The 17995-nt window shown below is 43.5% G+C and overlaps 1 protein-coding gene across 1 annotated transcript in view; it reads left to right on the forward strand.

Moving 5' to 3' along the window:
* The first annotated feature begins 4825 nt into the window (after nucleotides 1-4825).
* Nucleotides 4826-17995, forward strand: part of RPN2 (ribophorin II) — a 30045-nt gene continuing 16875 nt past the window's right edge. Inside the window, exons 1-9 of the mRNA XM_033153408.1 lie at nucleotides 4826-4910; nucleotides 6003-6196; nucleotides 9327-9422; nucleotides 10042-10217; nucleotides 11341-11416; nucleotides 12342-12476; nucleotides 15053-15229; nucleotides 16671-16789; nucleotides 17774-17879. Of these exons, the coding sequence (XP_033009299.1) occupies nucleotides 4898-4910; nucleotides 6003-6196; nucleotides 9327-9422; nucleotides 10042-10217; nucleotides 11341-11416; nucleotides 12342-12476; nucleotides 15053-15229; nucleotides 16671-16789; nucleotides 17774-17879 (1092 nt within the window). The 5' untranslated portion in view covers nucleotides 4826-4897. The remainder of the gene's footprint in view (nucleotides 4911-6002; nucleotides 6197-9326; nucleotides 9423-10041; nucleotides 10218-11340; nucleotides 11417-12341; nucleotides 12477-15052; nucleotides 15230-16670; nucleotides 16790-17773; nucleotides 17880-17995) is intronic.

The following is a 17995-nucleotide window of genomic DNA, read 5'->3' on the forward strand; positions in this document are numbered from 1 at the left end:
TTTTAAATAAAACACACACACACACACACACACACTTCTAAGTGGATGACAAAAACAAAAATAAAACATTATTGATTTTAAAGTTACAAACAACTGTTTGAAAATGCTCAAAAGATTATTAAAATCAATAGTAACCAAAGAGAGATAAAACCCATGCAACTTCTACATGACTGGATAGGCTAAACAAAAGTAACTAACAAATTCAGTAAATAAACCAAGAAAAAATGTTATAAGCAGGCACCAAAATGGAATACAGCAAAGGAGCCTGCCTGATGTCAATGGCATCTTGCGAGTGGATATGGAAGTCACCCAGCAGTATCATCTTGAGATCCTCCAAGACAACACTAGAGACTCCCTCAGCCAGCTTGGGCAGGGATGCCACTGGGGAACAGGGTGACTGATTGACCAGCAGCCTCCTCAGCACATCTGGGATGAATGGACATTGTCTTCCAGGTGAGCAGATGAGTGGTGGGAGCTGTCATTCCGTCTTCTCACTGCGACCACCTTTCCCCCCTTGCATCAGAATGGGTACCATGGGGCTAGGGCCTTGCAGTTCTGGATTCTGTAAATCCATGACAGGCTGCTGGAACATCCTGCAACTTTCTTTTCGAAGAAGAAGAAGAAGAAGAAGAAGAAGAAGAAGAAGAAGAAGAAGAAGAAGAAGAAGAGGAGTTTGGATTTGATATCCCGCTTTTCACTACCCAAAGGAGTCTCAAAGCGGCTAACATTCTCCTTTCCCTTCCTCCCCCACAACAAACACTCTGTGAGGCGAGTGGGGCTGAGAGACTTCAAAGAAGTGTGACTAGCCCAAGGTCACCCAGCAGCTGCATGTGGAGGAGCGGAGACACGAACCCGGTTCCCCAGATTACGAGTCTGCCGCTCTTAACCACTACACCAGCACCATACACACATGTGCTGCATCTCCTGGCTTTTTAAGGCCAGGAAAGGAAGCATGTGTGCATGGCACTCACTCATTTGGCATTTGGGTTTCAGTAACTGATAAGTGTATGTGTGTTAGAGGGTGACATTTTCTTCTTCTCAGGCTGTACCATGTTTGTATATTAGCAGCAAAGTTCAGTATTGCAGGATCAATTTTGTTCTTCACTAGAACCCCAAGAGTGCTGATAATGCCAAGGTTGCAGGCTCGATCCCCATTCCTGCATTGCAGGGGGTTGGACTAGATGATCCTCGGGGTCCCTTCCAACATTAAGATCTTCCTAAAAAAAAAAAGATGGCACAAAATCCTTTCCTGGTTTCCTCTTTGCCCTTCTTCTTCTTCTTCAAAGGGATTGCATTATTTGCATACTCTAAAACCAATTGCAACATTTTTTTTTATTTTGCAGATAAGAAAATATGCCGAGTGTGACCTATATTTGTTATAGATGGCTGCTGTGGTAGCAGCCCTTCTAAACATATTTATGGAGCTGGTACTTTCCTCTTCTTTTAAATTGTTGCAGGTTAAACAAGGAGCATGTAATTGCAGCACCCTCTCCAGGGCAGATCAAGAATTTCATTCCCCTGCTGATTTGTGGAGCGTGAGTGTTTAAAGTCTGGCAGGGCAGGTGAGAATTTCAAAACTTTGTTTATTACTGGAATGTCTTATATAGTTATATATAATAACATTATCCATTTTAAAGCTGCAATCCTAAACACAATTACTAGGGAGGGACACGGGTGGTGCTGTGGTCTAAACCACTGAGCCTAGGGTTTGCCGATCGGAAAGTTGGCAGTTCGAATCCCCGCAACGGGGTGAGCTCCCATGGCTTGGTCCCTGCTCCTGCCAACCTAGCAGTTCGAAAACATCTCCTGGCTTTTTAAGCTCAACAACCATGGGTCTTCCTCCCCCAAAAAAGTTCAACAACTTTGGTGAAGGCTTTCCAAAAAAAAAGTCAACAAGTTTGGTCAATCCAATAGATCACAGCCATTTTTTTTATATAGTGGAAGTAGATTGCAGTGTCTGGGGAGTCGGACATGCTTGGGCTAGATGATCCTCAGGGTCCTTTCCAACTCTATGATTCTATGAAAAAGTTTGCCAGCCCTAATCCTCTCCCTTTTGGTCTGTATTACTATTTATGACTTAAACCAGCGACTTCCAAATAGTTTGTGCTATAATGCCCATTATCCTTGACCACTGGCCATATTCTCCTGCCAACCTAGCAGTTCGAAAACAGGTCAAAGTGCAAGTAGATAAATAGGTACCGCTCTGGCGAGAAGTTAAACGGCGTTTCCGTGCGCTGCTCTGGTTTGCCAGAAGCAGCTTAGTCATGCTGGCCACATGACCAGGAAGCTGTACGCCGGCTCCCTCAGCCAATAAAGCAAGATGAGCGCCGCAACCCCAGAGTCGTCTGCAACTGGACCTAACGGTCAGGGGTCCCTTTACCTTTACCTTTAAGCTGCTTTAAATATAGTGGAGTAAACATCTGAGTGAATGCATAGGATTGTAGCTGTAAGTATTGCTACATATCCTAAAATGTCGAAATGTGCTGAGCTAAAAATCTAAGCTAGCCTAACTACAGTAACTCAGAAAAATCCGAACAGGAGAAACATAATACAGATTTATTTTTTACATCTATACTGTTGTGGGTTGGTGGGGTGTCATTCTGGATGGTGCCCTAGGCCCCTTCCAACTCTTGGGATCCTGTGCCCAGTTGGGGGTTAGATTCTTAGAATCTACTAGAGGAGGTTGCTGAATTTATCAGATTAAGGGAAGCCAATGGGTTTAAAACCCTAAGTGAGTGAGACAGTTCCCCTGCAGGCAAAGACAGGCTCTGGAAGACTGAGCAGACAAGACCAACAGTGGGTCCAACGGTCAAGAAGTTTCTGCATGTGCTTTAGACCAGAGGGAAGTGAGGGACAGGTGGGGCTCATCTACCTGGGAAGATATCCCATCTAGGAGAAGGGAAACTCTGATCCCAAACCCCTGCTGCCTTGTGGGATATCTTTTGGAGAAGGAAAGGCTAAGGAGTAAACCCTACACAAATCTGGAGTCCCTAAAACGGTTGGATGGCACCTTGTATGCCTCCTTCTGGCAGCTCCTGCGGCCAATATGGTGTCAAACATATTGTTCTGCTTTCCTTAGGACCACATCAGCAAAGCTGAGAAGGGGGTCTTGTCATCTATGCAGCCCAGGACCTCCATGCTCACTTACCAGCCTTGTGCCCCATGTCTGTCACTTCAGTAGCTAATGCGGCAGTTTGACTTCACCCCCAGAGCTGCACTCTGGGGTCTCAAGACACAGTTTTTAGGCAGAGTTGGCTAAAAATGGAAGCGTTCTTGCTACCTTTCGTAATCTTCTGGAAACCAAGCAGATTTTGTCTGCCTCAGAAATCTGCTCCCAAAGTTTCCTTTCTTCTATATATCACATTCAGTTGTTTCTTCCATATTTTAGGGGGAAATTGGCCTTTCCAGCTACAGAGCATTAAACATTGGAAAGCAGATTCTACGGCTGTCTTGAGGAATGTTATCTCATGAATGAACCAGAAAGTTTTGCCATTAGTCACCGAATATTTACATAAAGTTAGGATGTTAATAACAGGTGTCCTGAAAACGTTCCCCAGTTTGTTGGCGTTACAGGAAATTCCCCCCACCCCATCCCAAGGCACACAGCCTGTGTGGTATTTTTTTTTTCTAGTGTAAATCTGTTACACTGGCCACAAACAATATTATTGCTTTGCTTTTAAAAAGAAAAGAAAAGAAAAGAACTCTTTAAAAAATTGTAACTGGATACAAGTGCAAGCAGTGAACGTTTGGCTAACAGTAACTGACTGACAAATGCAGTAACTCCAAGGAATTCTGGAATTCCGGCTGATGATCTAACATGATGTTCCAGGCTTAACAACCCCCTGTGGTTGGGAGTGAAACTAAGGCCAAGAAATTGCATCGGACGGAATTAAAGCAATCAGCGATTCAGTCCAGAATTTCAGTTTGAATTTCCAGTTCCAAGTAAGCTGAAAGAAAATCAAGCCAAAAGCAATTTTTTTGGCCTTGTTTTGTTTATGCATTTGCATTCATTATTAGAGCAGTGTACACACCAGACATTTCAAGTCCATTGCAAACATGGCTGCCCCCCCCCAAGTCCTGGGAACTGTAGTTGACCCCCCTAGCAGAGCTACAATTCCCAACACCTTTAACAAACTGCGGTTCTCATTGTTTTTGGGGGGAGGAAGTCATGTGCTTTAAATATGTGGTGTGTACACAGCCAAACAGGAGGAGCCTTGGGGCTTATAGATACCTACACGTGCAGAAATAATCTTGCACTAATGTTGATTATTCCTTGTAGGAAAAGCCGGGGGGTGGCAACACGAGCACATGTCTTGTGCTCCTTGCTTGTGGAATGCCCTCTCCAGTGAGGCTCGCCTGTTGCCTCTCCATTACATATATTTACATACCGTCCAACTATTGGGGACGTGAAAACTCCTGCCCCCCCCCCAACCGCGCGCTCTTTCTCCGCTCCGCCCCGCCCCGCCACACCCGAGCCACGCCCCTGCAGCTCATGCCATTCCAAAGCCTCCCTCCTGCTCTCTTTGAATCTGCCTCCTCCGATGTGAACGACGGAACCCTCAGCCAATCAGCGGAGTACACATCCTCCCAGCCGCTCCTCCCTTTCGTTAGAAGCAATGTAGCCGGGGGCCGTACCATGAACGGAATGGGAAGGGGGGGAGAAAGAAGGAGAGGAAAGCAGCTGAGCTTTCGCTCCACTTATTTCCCCCGAAGTTCGCATCTTCGTGATTTGCCGTACAGTTTCCTAGGCGCGGAGGGACCGAGGCAATCGGACGCCGGGGCTGCTCCATGAACGGCTGGCACCCGGCTGTCGTGATGAATGGTACGTTCCGGAGCTCCGGGCGGAAGTGGGGCTCTCCTTGGACCTTGGCGTGCGGAAAGAGGCGGCGGCGGAATAATGGCGGCCCCGGGTAAGGAGAGGCGCTGAGGTGGCGGCGTCGGCGTGGGGAAGGGGCTGCGGCCCTGTCGAAAGAGCGGCGGAGGGTTCTGGACACCGAGGGGCGCAGGGTCCTCCTCAGGGAGGCCTACGGAGGGGCCTTGGCACGGCCGGAAGGGCCGCTATGGCGCTTTGCTGTTAGGCTTGCGACCCTCTCATTGTCCCCCAACCCCCCATACACACATTGGGGGGGGGGCGCCAAGGCCGGTGAGGAGACTGCAGCGCTCCATTGCCTTCCTGTAAGCAGGTTGACATGCAGCCGGTGAAGCCTTCGCCCAGCGCGTCGGTTGGGTAGTAGGAAATCAGATATTCCCCTGCCGGATTTCTGCCTGTCGAAGACGAATGGAGCCTTGCAGGGAAGCAGCCGGCTCGCTTTGAAATGCAAGCGAAGGGCTCTCTCTCTCCTTTCTCCCAACCCTGGATAATTTCTATGCTGCAGCACAATCGCTGGCAGGATAGAATGCATGCTCTCGGAGGTCTGCACTGGTGGCCCATCTGCCACATGGCCGAGCTCAAGGTGTTAACTATGGGTATATGAAGCCGTTTACAACTTGGGGCCAGTTTGCCTACCGGATCGCCCTCACTCACTTCACAGCAGCTTCAAACAGATGAAATTGGCTCTTTTATTACAGGCCCCACATAGTACCCGCACCACATCTGCGTGGCTTTAGTGTGGCAGCACTGACATTTCGGTCAGCTGACCATGGGACCCTGCTTCTCTTAACCTCCCTCGCCACAGACTGGTAGAAAACAATGGCAAGATGAAACTGGCATTACATGAACACATACACAAATATAGTTATAGAGAACACATAAACCCTTATACATTAAAAAGGTCAAGGTTGATAAAAAGGAATGTAAGGTGCAATCATGATATGTGCATCAAATTGTTTTGTTGATTGCACAGTTTTCTGGCCATGTGGTGGGACCTTCTATCTAAGGTGTCTGATTATAGTTGGTAGATAGCATAATCACCTGCTTCAGTAAAGAAAGCTACTCAGAAGGCTAAATATATTCTCCATGAAACACCTATTAAGGTTCCTACCTCTGTTTTCTTTATTTCCAGGGTATCTCACCATTTTCATCTTGGCCTTAATATTTGTGGCCAGCTTACAGGCTCTGACTCCTAGCCATTATCTCACAAAACATGATCTTGAGAGGTTACGAGCTTCCTTGGAGCGCCCCTTTACTGATCTGGAAGGAAGTTATTACTCCATTGTAGGACTGAACAAATTAGGAGCGCAAGTGGCTGATGAAAAGGTAGGTGAGAATGTGTCATTGTGGAGTTCAGAAAGTTATCAGGCTATGAAGAATGAGCTGTAAGTATCTGTACATCGGTAAACCAGCATAGAATCTGTTGTTTAACTCAGGCAGGTAATAGTTGCTTGGTTTGTTAAAGACATTCTCTGCTGCCTGTGCATTTGCAGAGCTCCTGAATCACAGTGCTATGTGGTTATATGAGGAGCATATCCTGTTTTGTGTAAAGCAAGGATGGGAAATGTAGCACAAGTCTATGGTTGTGATTTTCTCTCTCTTTGTGTGACACGAAGAGAGCAGGGATTGGCAGATAACCACAGAAGAGACAAATTGAGAGAGAGAGAACTAAAACAGACAGTTGCCATAATGCTGCTTTGGAAATACAGTGCAGTATTATGATTGCTGCTCAACTTGGTTTGTTCCCTCTTCCAGAAGGAGAGGGTGTGTACATAATGGCTTGGGCCCAAAGATACCCTTTTGCAAGCAGAAAGCCTCTTCCTTGGAAAAGAGTTCTCTGTGACAAAAGCAACACAAACTTGTTCCATTTGAATAAGCTTCTGAACAAACATTCTCAAGACCTCTCTATAGCCTTTGAAAGTATGTATGCTACAGCCTTCACCATGTTTCCCAAATTCTGGCATTGCCCTCAGTCATTGTGCTGCACTGTGAGAAATCTTTCGCTAGCTAGCTTGTGCAGTAGTTCATAAAAAGCACATAAGCATTTTCTCCTTATGCTTACAGCTCTTTGGATCCAAGCCATTGGAGCAAGGTACAGGTGGCATGGGAAGCAGTGACATCCAAAATTCTGAAGTCTTTCCTATGTTGCAATTGGTTATTTATACACACAATCCTATTGAAATCATTGGCACAGTGCACACCTAAAGCATAGGATGAAAAAGCAAATAATTCAAGAAATGCAGAGGAGGTGTTGTATGCTGAGAGAATTGCATCTACAATATTTTACTGTAGTAAACATGACCAACATGTTGTAGAGGCAGCCAGATTTCATCAGGAATACTGCAACTTCTTTGTGACCAGTTTAAATTTTACTAGTGTAGCCATAACAATACTGTCTGTGGGAGTAATTCAGTGTCCAACACCAATAGATAAAATGCATTCACTGTAAATCCCTTCTTCAATGATACAAATAATGTTAATGATATTTGGACAGGGCTTGGAGATTTTAGTAATACCACATGACACAGCAAGATCAGGAGTTAGCATTGTTCATATGCACTGCTATGATCTTGCATATGAGTCTTTCAAGGGCAAGAGTGTGCAGGAACCGGATGCAGCTTTGAACAGAGTATTGGGTTAGAAATGGGAAAATGCAAAATTAGATCTCTACTTGGTCACGAAGCTAACCAGATGGCCTTGAGCCACTCACTGTCATCTCATCTGTTTGGGAATAATGTAGTGGTGAATAATCTTGTGTACTGTCTTGGGGTCTTGTCTGCTGCCTTGAGCTCCTTGGACATAAGTGAAAGAAAATGTGCTGTTTTTGACAGCATCGTGAGCCCAAGACAGACTCCACCAAGGTTGTTAGAATGCAGCTCCCATTGTTCACCCCACTGCTGGCCATTCATTCCATATGAAGTTGCCTTTTATTGAATCAGACTGTTGAGCCACTTTGCTCAGTACTGTTTACATTGACCGTGGCTCTTTAGGTTTTCAAGCTGTGGGAGATAGTTTGCACCTGGACTTTTCTGCATGCCAAGCAAGTGCCCTAAACCAGGGTCCTTTCCTGCTGCTTTTTTATTGCTTTTGCTTATCACTTCTTCAGGCTACCTTAAACATCCAATTGTTGCCTCCTTTTTGCTGTTTCAAATAGGTAGCTGTTTTCTGTTGCATTGTAAAAAGTATTTTATCTTGTGCTGAAGTTCTTGGGTGTTGTAACAGAGATCCACCAGTAGATGGTGCCAAGGCTTAACCTGCTTCCTTTTTGTTCAGTCTTTATGTATGTAGTCTAGTTCCCCAAATGGGGATAGGGTAGCCAGATTTGCACATTATAGGAATTATTTTAATTACCCTACTTAAATACACCCATTTGATACCACCTCCCAGTTGCTTTCTGTCTGCTGTCAGCCAAAATCACACAAACCTGAAGAGTGAACAGCCTCATCCTAGGAAAAAGAGAACCTGCTCACCCCCTGACATTCATGCTTGCTTTCGCTTGAGACCCATCAGCCACATGAGGAATTGCTTTGATGCTGCCTTCCTAATAGAGGTAGCTCAGTGAGTACATTACTGAGCAAGATGGTTTCTCGTCTCATGTAGAGAGGCCCTTGATTTTCATCCTTGGCAGTGCTGGTGCAAAAGAGCAATAGCTGATAATAAGCAACAGGGGTATCACCTGCCATCCAAGCCCCCACCCCACAGACACCAAAAAACCCTGAAACTGGAACTTGCACATACGAAGCATGTGTTCTTTTTATGAGCTGTATGGTCCCTAGCCCAGCTAATGTACCAGATGGGCCCTAGATTTGCACTTAGATTTGTGAGCACTGTCATAGGAACATAGGAAGCTGCCTTACATTAAATCAGATCATTGGCTCATCTAGTTCAGTACATCTACAATGAGTGGTGATCGCTATTTGAGGTTTCAGACGTGGGCGTTCTCAGCCTCACCAGGTGCTTGAACCTGGGACCTTCTGCATTCAAAGTAGATGCTCTGCCATTTGGCCCCTGGCCTTCCACTCTGTGCACTCTGGGCTTTTACTAGAGAAGCCACAGTTGTTTGAATAAGGAACCAGTTTAGGTCTCTCGCTCTCTTTTGCAGGTGACAGGGGACACTGGCGTGGTAGAAAGTTCCATTGTGTTTTGAATGTGGCTTTGGGAAATCAGATGGTGTGGTTGCAACTGATGGTTTGCACAAGTGTTTGTAGTCTTGGGAAATTGTGAATTCTTCTGTGCTAAAGCCTTTCATTTGTTATTTAGTCACCTTAAATATATTCCTCAGAAATTCTGCTTCTAAAAACCATTACTATTTTGTTATTGTTTTTTCTCTTTATATTCTTAAGTGACACTTGTGTTCCTTTTTGAATCAGTAGATATCTGTAGATTGAATGTAATACCTGCATGTGTACAGTCAGTATGGTTAACTTTATATTTCTTTGTGTTTTTGTATGTGCAGGCTGCCTGTAATTTCATAAAATCAAAGGTGGACCCCAATAGTGTTGATTCCCTCTTCTATGCTGCACAGGCCAGCCAGGCATTGTCTGGATGTGAGGTGAGTTTAATTCTTTGTAGAGGAAATGGTATTAATTCTCCTGTTGTGCACATCTGTCTTCCTGAGACAGGCAAGCGTGAAGGACTCCTTGCCCTTAACATCAAATTGCAATTCATAGGTAAATAGGTAAAGGTAAAGGACCCCTGGATGGTTAAATCCAGTCCAAGGTGACTATAGAGTTGCAGCACTCATCTCACTTTGAGGGAGCCGACGTTTGTCCACAGACAGCTTTCTGGGTCATGTGGCCAGCATAACTAAATCGCTTCTGGCACAATGGAACACTGTGACGGAAACCAGAGCGCAAGGAAATGCCGTTTACCTTCCCGCTACAGCGGTGCTAATTGATCTACTTGCACTGGCATACTTTCAAACTGCTAGGTTGGCAGGAGCTGGGACAAAGCCACAGGAGCTCACCCCGTCCCGGGGATCGAACCGCCAACCTTCTGATCAGCAAGCCCAAGAGGCTCAATGGTTTAGACCACAGCGCCACCCACATCCCTTGCCCTGCAATTCATACATGTAATGCTGAGCATTTCTGACCATGGCTTATGAATACTGCAAAACTAACGGGGGGGAAAGAGGGCTGTTTAACAGTGAAGACAATGTTTTTCTTTCTTAGATTGCCATTTCAAATGAAACTAGGGAGCTGCTGCTTGCCGCTGTCAGCGAAGATTCCTCCGTCACCCAGATCTACCATGCTGTTGGAGCCCTGAGTGGCTTTGGGCTCCCTCTTGCCTCCCAAGAAGCCCTGACTGCCCTGACTTCTCGTCTCAGCAAGGAAGAGAACGTCTTGGCGTAAGTCTTTTAGGAAATGAAATAGTTAACTTGCTTGCCTGTGGGTTCCTTCTGTCATTCCACTTGCATGCAGCCACTCTTTGTATTTGTAATTCATTTGCAAATGTATCTGTATATTTGGAGGTATAATAATAACCAGTTAGTACACTGGTTAAAAGACTAGGGTTGAAGGAACGACCCAGCTATTGTGTTTTCATTACTGTATTGTTTTAGCATAAGCTCTTAACAGCACTGTGGATTAATACAAGAAATAGTTCCTGGACTTTTGCGGGGAGGATAGGATTTCAGCTGTGTGTGTGGGGAGGGACATGTAGGATACATTAATTGTAGAAACTATGGCCCAGTTCAGAATAGTGGGTTGGCTTTCTTGGTGGCTACTGAAGCAGGACCTAATTTCAAAAGCACTCTGTTCATATCTTTGGCAAGCCTACTGAGTGGGGGAGAGAAAGAGGAATGGGCCCACATCATACAGACTGGTTTCCACCATCAAATTGCATAAATTGTACAGGGAGAGACGATAAGAGGAAGTTTATGCTTTTGTCTAATTAAAATCAATCTTCCTTCAGTGACCTCATGTGAAGTATTGAAATCTGAACATTATTTGACTTGGTTTTATTTTTATTAATAAAAATACTAATTTTAGGTAGGCTCCTTCGTTGTGTTGTTTTTGATGCCTGCTTAGAACTCTTATCTGTAGGTGATCCCATCCAGACATGTAGTTTTATTGTGTCTACTTGTTTTAAAGTCCACAGATTTTATTAGTATTTTTATGACTATTTTGTATCACTTATTGTAAACAGCTTGGAAAGTTTCTTTTATTAAGTGTTGTGTAAATCTTCTTAGTTAGATAAATAAATCTTTAGCTTAGGATATAATATTGAATTTCTTCCAATTCAATAAGATGTCACCTAAAGGTCTGTACTATTCCATGCACCCCCTCTGCCAAAGGCACTTTCATTCACTGACTCAACAGATAGTGATAGTTCATGGTTTTTATTTGATGTTTCTGTTCTTGGTGAATAACTTTGACACCTCTGATGAGGCCAGCAGTCTGCTCTTACCTGGTGAAAATCATATCTGTATCTAGTCTTCTCTCCTCATACTCTGGTTTCTGTTGTTTCAGAACAATTCAGGCTTTACAGACTGCTTCATACTTGTCCCAGCAGGCTGACTTAAGAGGCATTGTGGAAGAGATAGAGGTATTTATTACAGGTGTCTGTTTATTTTTATGACCCACCCTTCAGCTCAGAAAGCCCCAACATGACCAAAAATATAAAATCAGTTGAAAACCATGCTGTAAAACAGTTAAATTTATTACAAAACCATGCAAAGATACAGGAAAGATCAAACAGCACTCAGCTTCCATCCATTCCAAATGCTTGGTGAAAGGAAGAGTCTGCTTTCCAAAAACACAGCCAGGCAAGTCGTCTCTCAGTCAGGGAACGGCATTCCATAATTTGGGGCCAATACAGAGAATCCCCTGTTCCTATTAAGATAACCAAGGTTCCACAAATGATGGAATTTGTTAATGACACATCCACACCATACATTTAAAGCGCATGTATACCACTGTAACAGTCATGCTTCCGCCCGCCCCGCTCCCCCAAAAAATTCTGGGAGCTGTAGTTTGTCCCTCAAAGCTACAGTTCCAAGCACCATTAAGAAACTACAGCTCCCAGGATTCTTTAAAATCCATGTGCTTTAAATATATTGTGTGCATTTGACCTAACTGTCTAACTTGACAGTCGCATACTTCACTCTAGCTTTCCTTCAAAAAGCAACTTTATCCTCTTGACAGTAATTAAATGGTTTTGATTATTAAATGGTATATAAATCTTGCTCAATAAATAACAACCCTGTGTAGTGGCAGAGAGACTGCATGGTGCTCATTTTCTTATTTGCTTCCAGAAAAAAATCAGTTTGCAAAAAACACAGAAATAAGCACTAAACTTGTGCTACATTCTGCTATATTTCTGGAAGTGGCTTTTGCGTCATGTGAAAGTTCAAATATAAAGTATAAGTATCAGGGAAATGTCAGGGAAACTGAATAAACGGTTGTATGAATGCAGCCCAGGTGGCTGTCATTCAACTGCTGCAAAGTTCTTAGTTATATCCTTGTTCTAGGATCTTGTTGCCCGACTGGATGACCTTGGAGGGGTGTATCTGCAGTTTGAAGAAGGACTTGAAGCAACTGCATTGTTTCTGACTGCTACATACAAACTCTCTGACCACGTAGGGACAGAGCCAGCAATGAAAGAGGTACTCTTTGGATGCTGCTGCTTTCCCTGATCTACAGTACTGTAACGTGTGGTTTTTTTGGATAAGATGTGTGTGAACGATTATTTATTCAGGTATAAACTGCAAACCTGAAGTAGAAGAATTTGGACTGCTGCATGAAGGCGTGAAGTAATATCTGTCATTGTTTAACCACTCTCTTAGCTAGACCTCAGAACAGCTTTTCTTGGGTTTATCAAAATAAATGTTAATATTGCCTTGTAGCAGAAGAGTAGCTGTATTGATCTTTAGTAATGGGAGGGTGTAAAGCACAGAGGTAGCGTAACAGCGTAGGTCTGATCTGACTGAAAAGGGTTGGCTGTACATTTGCAGCACATATGACCCTTTGGTCCACATGTACCAGTGACTTCTTAACAGTCCCCAGGCCAAAAATAATTGGAATAGGGAAACAAGGCATTGGTATTTTAATGGGTGTACCTGGAAAGGTTATGACATGTCCACCCACGAATTATCTTGATGATGAGCACAGCAGAGTGGTTGGAGTGTCCCCACTAATGGCTGCATCCAGTGGACACGATCCACTCCCACCAGGGTGCAGCTCCCACATTCAGAAGATTCTGATGTAACTCAGCAGAGCTCTGTGGCATGCATCACCCCACCCTCTACCACCTGTGAATGTGCATGGGTACATGGGCAGACATCATGATGTATAGGGGGTTGGGGAGTTTTGCCTTCTAAAATCATTCTAACCTCTTCTCTCTCTCTCTCTGCCCAATGCAATATTCTCATACCTGTGCATGGAGATAGGGGAGAGGAGATGAGATGGGGCTCCAATGAGCAGTGCAGGGGTGTACCTAGATTGTGCCCATTGTGTCTGTTCAATCATGCAGAGCTTTAAAAAAATGACAGTTTTGGATTAGGTGTGTCTGTCCCTGTTTGCGGTCCTTCCTCACCCCTGTAACACACACAGTAGAGAAGAAAAATCAAGATCAAAAATATGTTCTGAGCATATGCAATATTTTCCAAAGGAAATGTGATCACCTGTACATTCCAGTGCATGCAAAGCTAACTTTAGCGTGTGTTTGCGTGTGAGTTGGGGCAGGAAACGTTTTGCGGTGATTTGAGGGCAGGGATAAAGAAATCCAGTACTTCTAATGCAAAGCAAATCCATTTTCTAAACTTTAGTGGCAAACTGAGTTATTTTTACGGCATAAAAAACAAATAGATTTAGGTACTTAAAATGCCACATGTGCTTGGGCATGTCATAGTGACACGATGGAAATAGTGCACTTTAATAAATTTAACAGGGAGCACTGTAATGAGTTTCTGCTTAAAAAAATATGATTGATCAGGGCCTTAATTGGTGACCTCATAAGGTAGAGACAGACTTGTAGAGCTTTTATGTGCTGTCCTCTGGGACTTGTTTTTCCCCATGGTAGGTTAATAATCATCAAGCTCTTTCTCTGAACTGAAAATACAATTAATGTCTAGCATCTCTAATTCATAGTATAAATGATAATAGGCTGACAATGCTCCAGGTTATGAATGGGAAGCTTACAGTCACCCCTTTTCTGCAAAAAAAAAAAAAAAAAAAAAAAAACCTTGATGTGGAAACACTTTTGCCATTGTGCTTGACACTATCATTCAGGCAAATCTAAGGTGGCAAATTATAGACTGTCAGGCATCAAACAATGTTTTTTTTTTTTTTTTTAAAAAAAAGCGAATTCCAAAATTAGCCCCATTAAAGATAATTACTCAGTTTAAAAATTATGTTGTCAGAAACTGTTGTTTTGTTGTTGTTGTTGTTTTGCATATAAATTTTCTTTTGTTTCAAATAATAACCAGTATTAAAAGAAAACAACTTCATTTTAACTGAATGAGGCAATGCCTTTTGCACCATTCATGTACGTGGTGCTTTACTAGTTTTCAAGCCAGTTTCAGGAATTATTTGAACCCATGGTAGGTTATGGCAATTTGCCATTCCATTTGAAACAGTGATGGCAGTGGTGAATTATCTGGGCCAAAGAAGATCTATCCCAGGGGTTTGAAGACTTTTTACTGAGCCGCAGGAACATGAGGAAATGGGGTGCACAAACCAATAACAGGAACATAGGAAGCTGCCTTATACTGATTCACACCATTGATCCATCTAGCTCAGTATTGTTTACTGGCAGTGGCCCTCCAGAGTTTCAGGCAGGAGACTCTCTCAGCCCTACCCGGAGAAGCTGGGGATTGAACCTGGGACCTTGTACACTGAAGGCAGATGCTCAACCACTGAGCTACAGCCCTTCCCCTGCTAATTCCTTGTTGTCTGTAAGGATAAATGTGACTATACTTTATATACAACCCATATCTAGTTTGGGAAGTTAAGCCCAAACAGGAGGCAAGGCTAGAGTGAGAAATTAACTAAAGGAGAGAGAACCTGTTGTACTGTACTTCCTTCTATAATAAAACCATTTATTGTCTTAATTCCTATTGCCTACTCTCCATTAAAAGAGAACATTACATTGCTTCTCCCTCTTTCTTCCTCTCTAACCCATTGGCTTCCAGGGCCTTTGGTCTGCACATGCATCATAGTTTTATGATTTTTCCTTTTTCAGGATCAAATCATCCAGCTGGTGAATGCAATTTTCAGCAAGAAGAACTTCGAGATTCTTTCTGAAGCTTTTAGTGTGGCTTGTGCTGCAGCTTCCCTTTCCCAGAATCGTTACCATTTGCCGGTCATTGCAGTCCCTGATGGGCCTGCTGCGGTCTCCCACCACCAGCCCATTTTTAAAGTGAGTTGCTAGACTGTGATCAGTTGCGTTAATTGGATCTATAATTCCCCTGAGTCGGAGAACTAGAGAAGAGAGCACTGAAACCGTGTCGTAAATTAGGGACAGTCTACATGCCCATGGTCATGAAGCGCTATCCAAAGTGTATTCAAGAGCCTCAGGGGTCAGATAGAGAGAGCTGGCCTACGCGTGTAAATTTTGAACTTGCAAAAATAGGAATGGGGGTTTCTAGGACAGTGTTTTTCAACCACTGTTCCGTGGCACACTAGTGTGCTGCGAGATGTTGCCTGGTGTGCCGTGGGAAAAATTGTGTTTATTTGATTCCTATTCAAGAGAATTACTTTATATATAGTCAATATAGGCACAGAGTTAAATTTTTTAACATTTTCTAATGGTGGTGTGCCTTGTGATTTTTTTCATGAAACAAGTGTGCCTTTGCCCAAAAAAGGTTGAAAAACACTGTTCTAGGATCCAGGTGAAACTGTAAAGCTTCATTGTTGTTATCCAGTTGCCAGGAGGTATAATGTTGTTGATGTAATCTTGTTATATTTGTAGTACTGAAATGTTTCGGTATGTTGTTGTATTTGCTATTATGTTGCTAGAAATTTGTTCTTACAATGGTTGACTTTGAGATGTATTTCTGTTTGTTGCAAGCTGCCTTGAGCATGATTCTTTTTGTGAAAAAGGGGCATACAAATAGAATTACAAATGAGCAAATGAAAATATTGCCCCTCGTGTGGGTTTTTTTTTTTTAATCACATAAAGGGTAGCGATGGAGGGAAGTCTGTATGCATGCTCCACCGTTGACCATTCTGCACTGAGTAGGAGGACTGAGGAGGCTTGAATCACCTGAGGGCACTTAACAAGCCTGCCCCCAATCAGGAAATCTACATTAGTGGGCTTCCCAGTCACAAGGAGGCCTGTTCAGCCAAGCCTACTCAGTAGCATCTTTCATCCCTTCCTGCTCCGTGCAGTGGATATTAGACATGGAACTGATGTGACTGTGCTTCCTTATCCTCACACCTTCTAGATCAGGGGTCAGCAAACTTCTTCAGCCATGGGCCAGTCCACTGTCCCTCAGACCTTGTGGGGGGCCGGACTATATTTGGGGGGGGGGAAATGAACGAATTCCTATGCCCCACAAATAACCCAGAGAAGCATTTCCAATAAAAGGACACATTCTACTCATGTAAAAACACGCTGATTCCTGGACCGTCCACGGGCCACATTTAGAAGGTGATTGGGCCGGATGCGGCCCCCAGGCCTTAGTTTGGGGAACCCTGTTCTAGATGCATGAATGGGCTTTCAGTAAAAAGCTAGGTAAAAGTTGATGTTAGTCTTTGGCAGACGCACACACAAAGTGGGTCTGCTATCTAGCGGATAAATTTCAGTTGCTGTGGTTGTGGGAAATAATCTAATCTTGCAAATCTTTCTCATTCTCTAGCTCCACGTGACCAATGTTATGTCACAGCCCCTGACTCAGGCAAGTGTGACCTTGGATCATGCAAAATCTGCTGCTACGAAAGCCACAGTCCTTCAACAGTCTGCCTTTGCCCTGTCTGGGTAAGGAAAGATATTTTTGTTTTATTTTGGCTTCAGTTTTATTTTTTTTCAGGGAATGTACAGAAGACAGTTTTTGTTCTGAATCGTCTATTTTCTGGTACCCTAGGAAGAACTGAGAGAAACTGGGGCAGATAGAAAATACACACATTCCTCAAGCATACTGTTACTTAACTAGTTTTTTGTTTTGGGTTTTTTCCAAATTCAGAGTAGAACAACTGTGTAGGCTATGATCAGGTGCTTTGTTTATTTGTTGTTGTTCCAAAAGCATCAACCAGGTTTGTGATTTTTTTTGGTTTGTGATTTCTTTCTCCCCCTCTCATAACACCAGAACATCCAATGAAGCTGTATGTTGGAAGATTCAGGACCGATAAAAGAAAGTATTTCTTCATGCAGCACATAGTTTAAATTATGGAACTCACTTCCACAGGAGGCAGTGATGGCCACCTATTTGGATGGCTTTGAAAGAGAATTGGATAAATGCATTGAGGAGAAGGCTGTCAGTGACTGCCAACCATGTTGGCTATGTCCTACCTTCACCTTCGAAGGCATTGTACCTCTGAATACTAGTTGCTGGGAAGCACAAGGGGCTAAGAGTGCTGCTGAGGTCATATCCAGCTTGCAGGCTTCTCACAGGCATCTAGTCAACCACTATGATAACAGGATACTGGAATAGATGGCCCATTGGCCTGATCCAGTGGCTGTTATGTTCTTAGTTGGTGACTCTACCTTTGTTTGTTTTGGTCACTTTGGTGCTGCTTCACCCCCAGAGACTCCATTATCTTGCAAGACAGGTAGATGCCGGCAACAACAATATTTGAATTGGTGTAGCTTTCCTCTGTCAATTTTATCTAGTTGCTTCTCTTTTCATTGGCTTGCTATTTGAAGCGATATGTTCCAGAAGCATCATCTCACCTTCTGATGACTTTTTGTTGGACACATGGCTAACAATATCCTGCAATTTTACCACTGTTCTTCTGTTAACAGAAATGCCTTTGAGCTGAATTTCATGAGTGTCAAGCCTGCCAGTGGGTATTACGATTTCGTGATCAGCGTCGATGGGGACAGTCGCTTTATTGCAAACAAAGTTGAGGTGGGTATATGTTTTGAATGCATTTGGAGTCTTTGTAATCATTGATTGGAGCCAAGTTGATTTACATTAGCTGGAAATGTTTCTTTTTCTAATTTGTATCCCACCCTGTGATGTTA

This window comes from Lacerta agilis, chromosome 6 (genome assembly GCF_009819535.1).
Source record: "Lacerta agilis isolate rLacAgi1 chromosome 6, rLacAgi1.pri, whole genome shotgun sequence".
NCBI lineage: Eukaryota > Metazoa > Chordata > Lepidosauria > Squamata > Lacertidae > Lacerta > Lacerta agilis.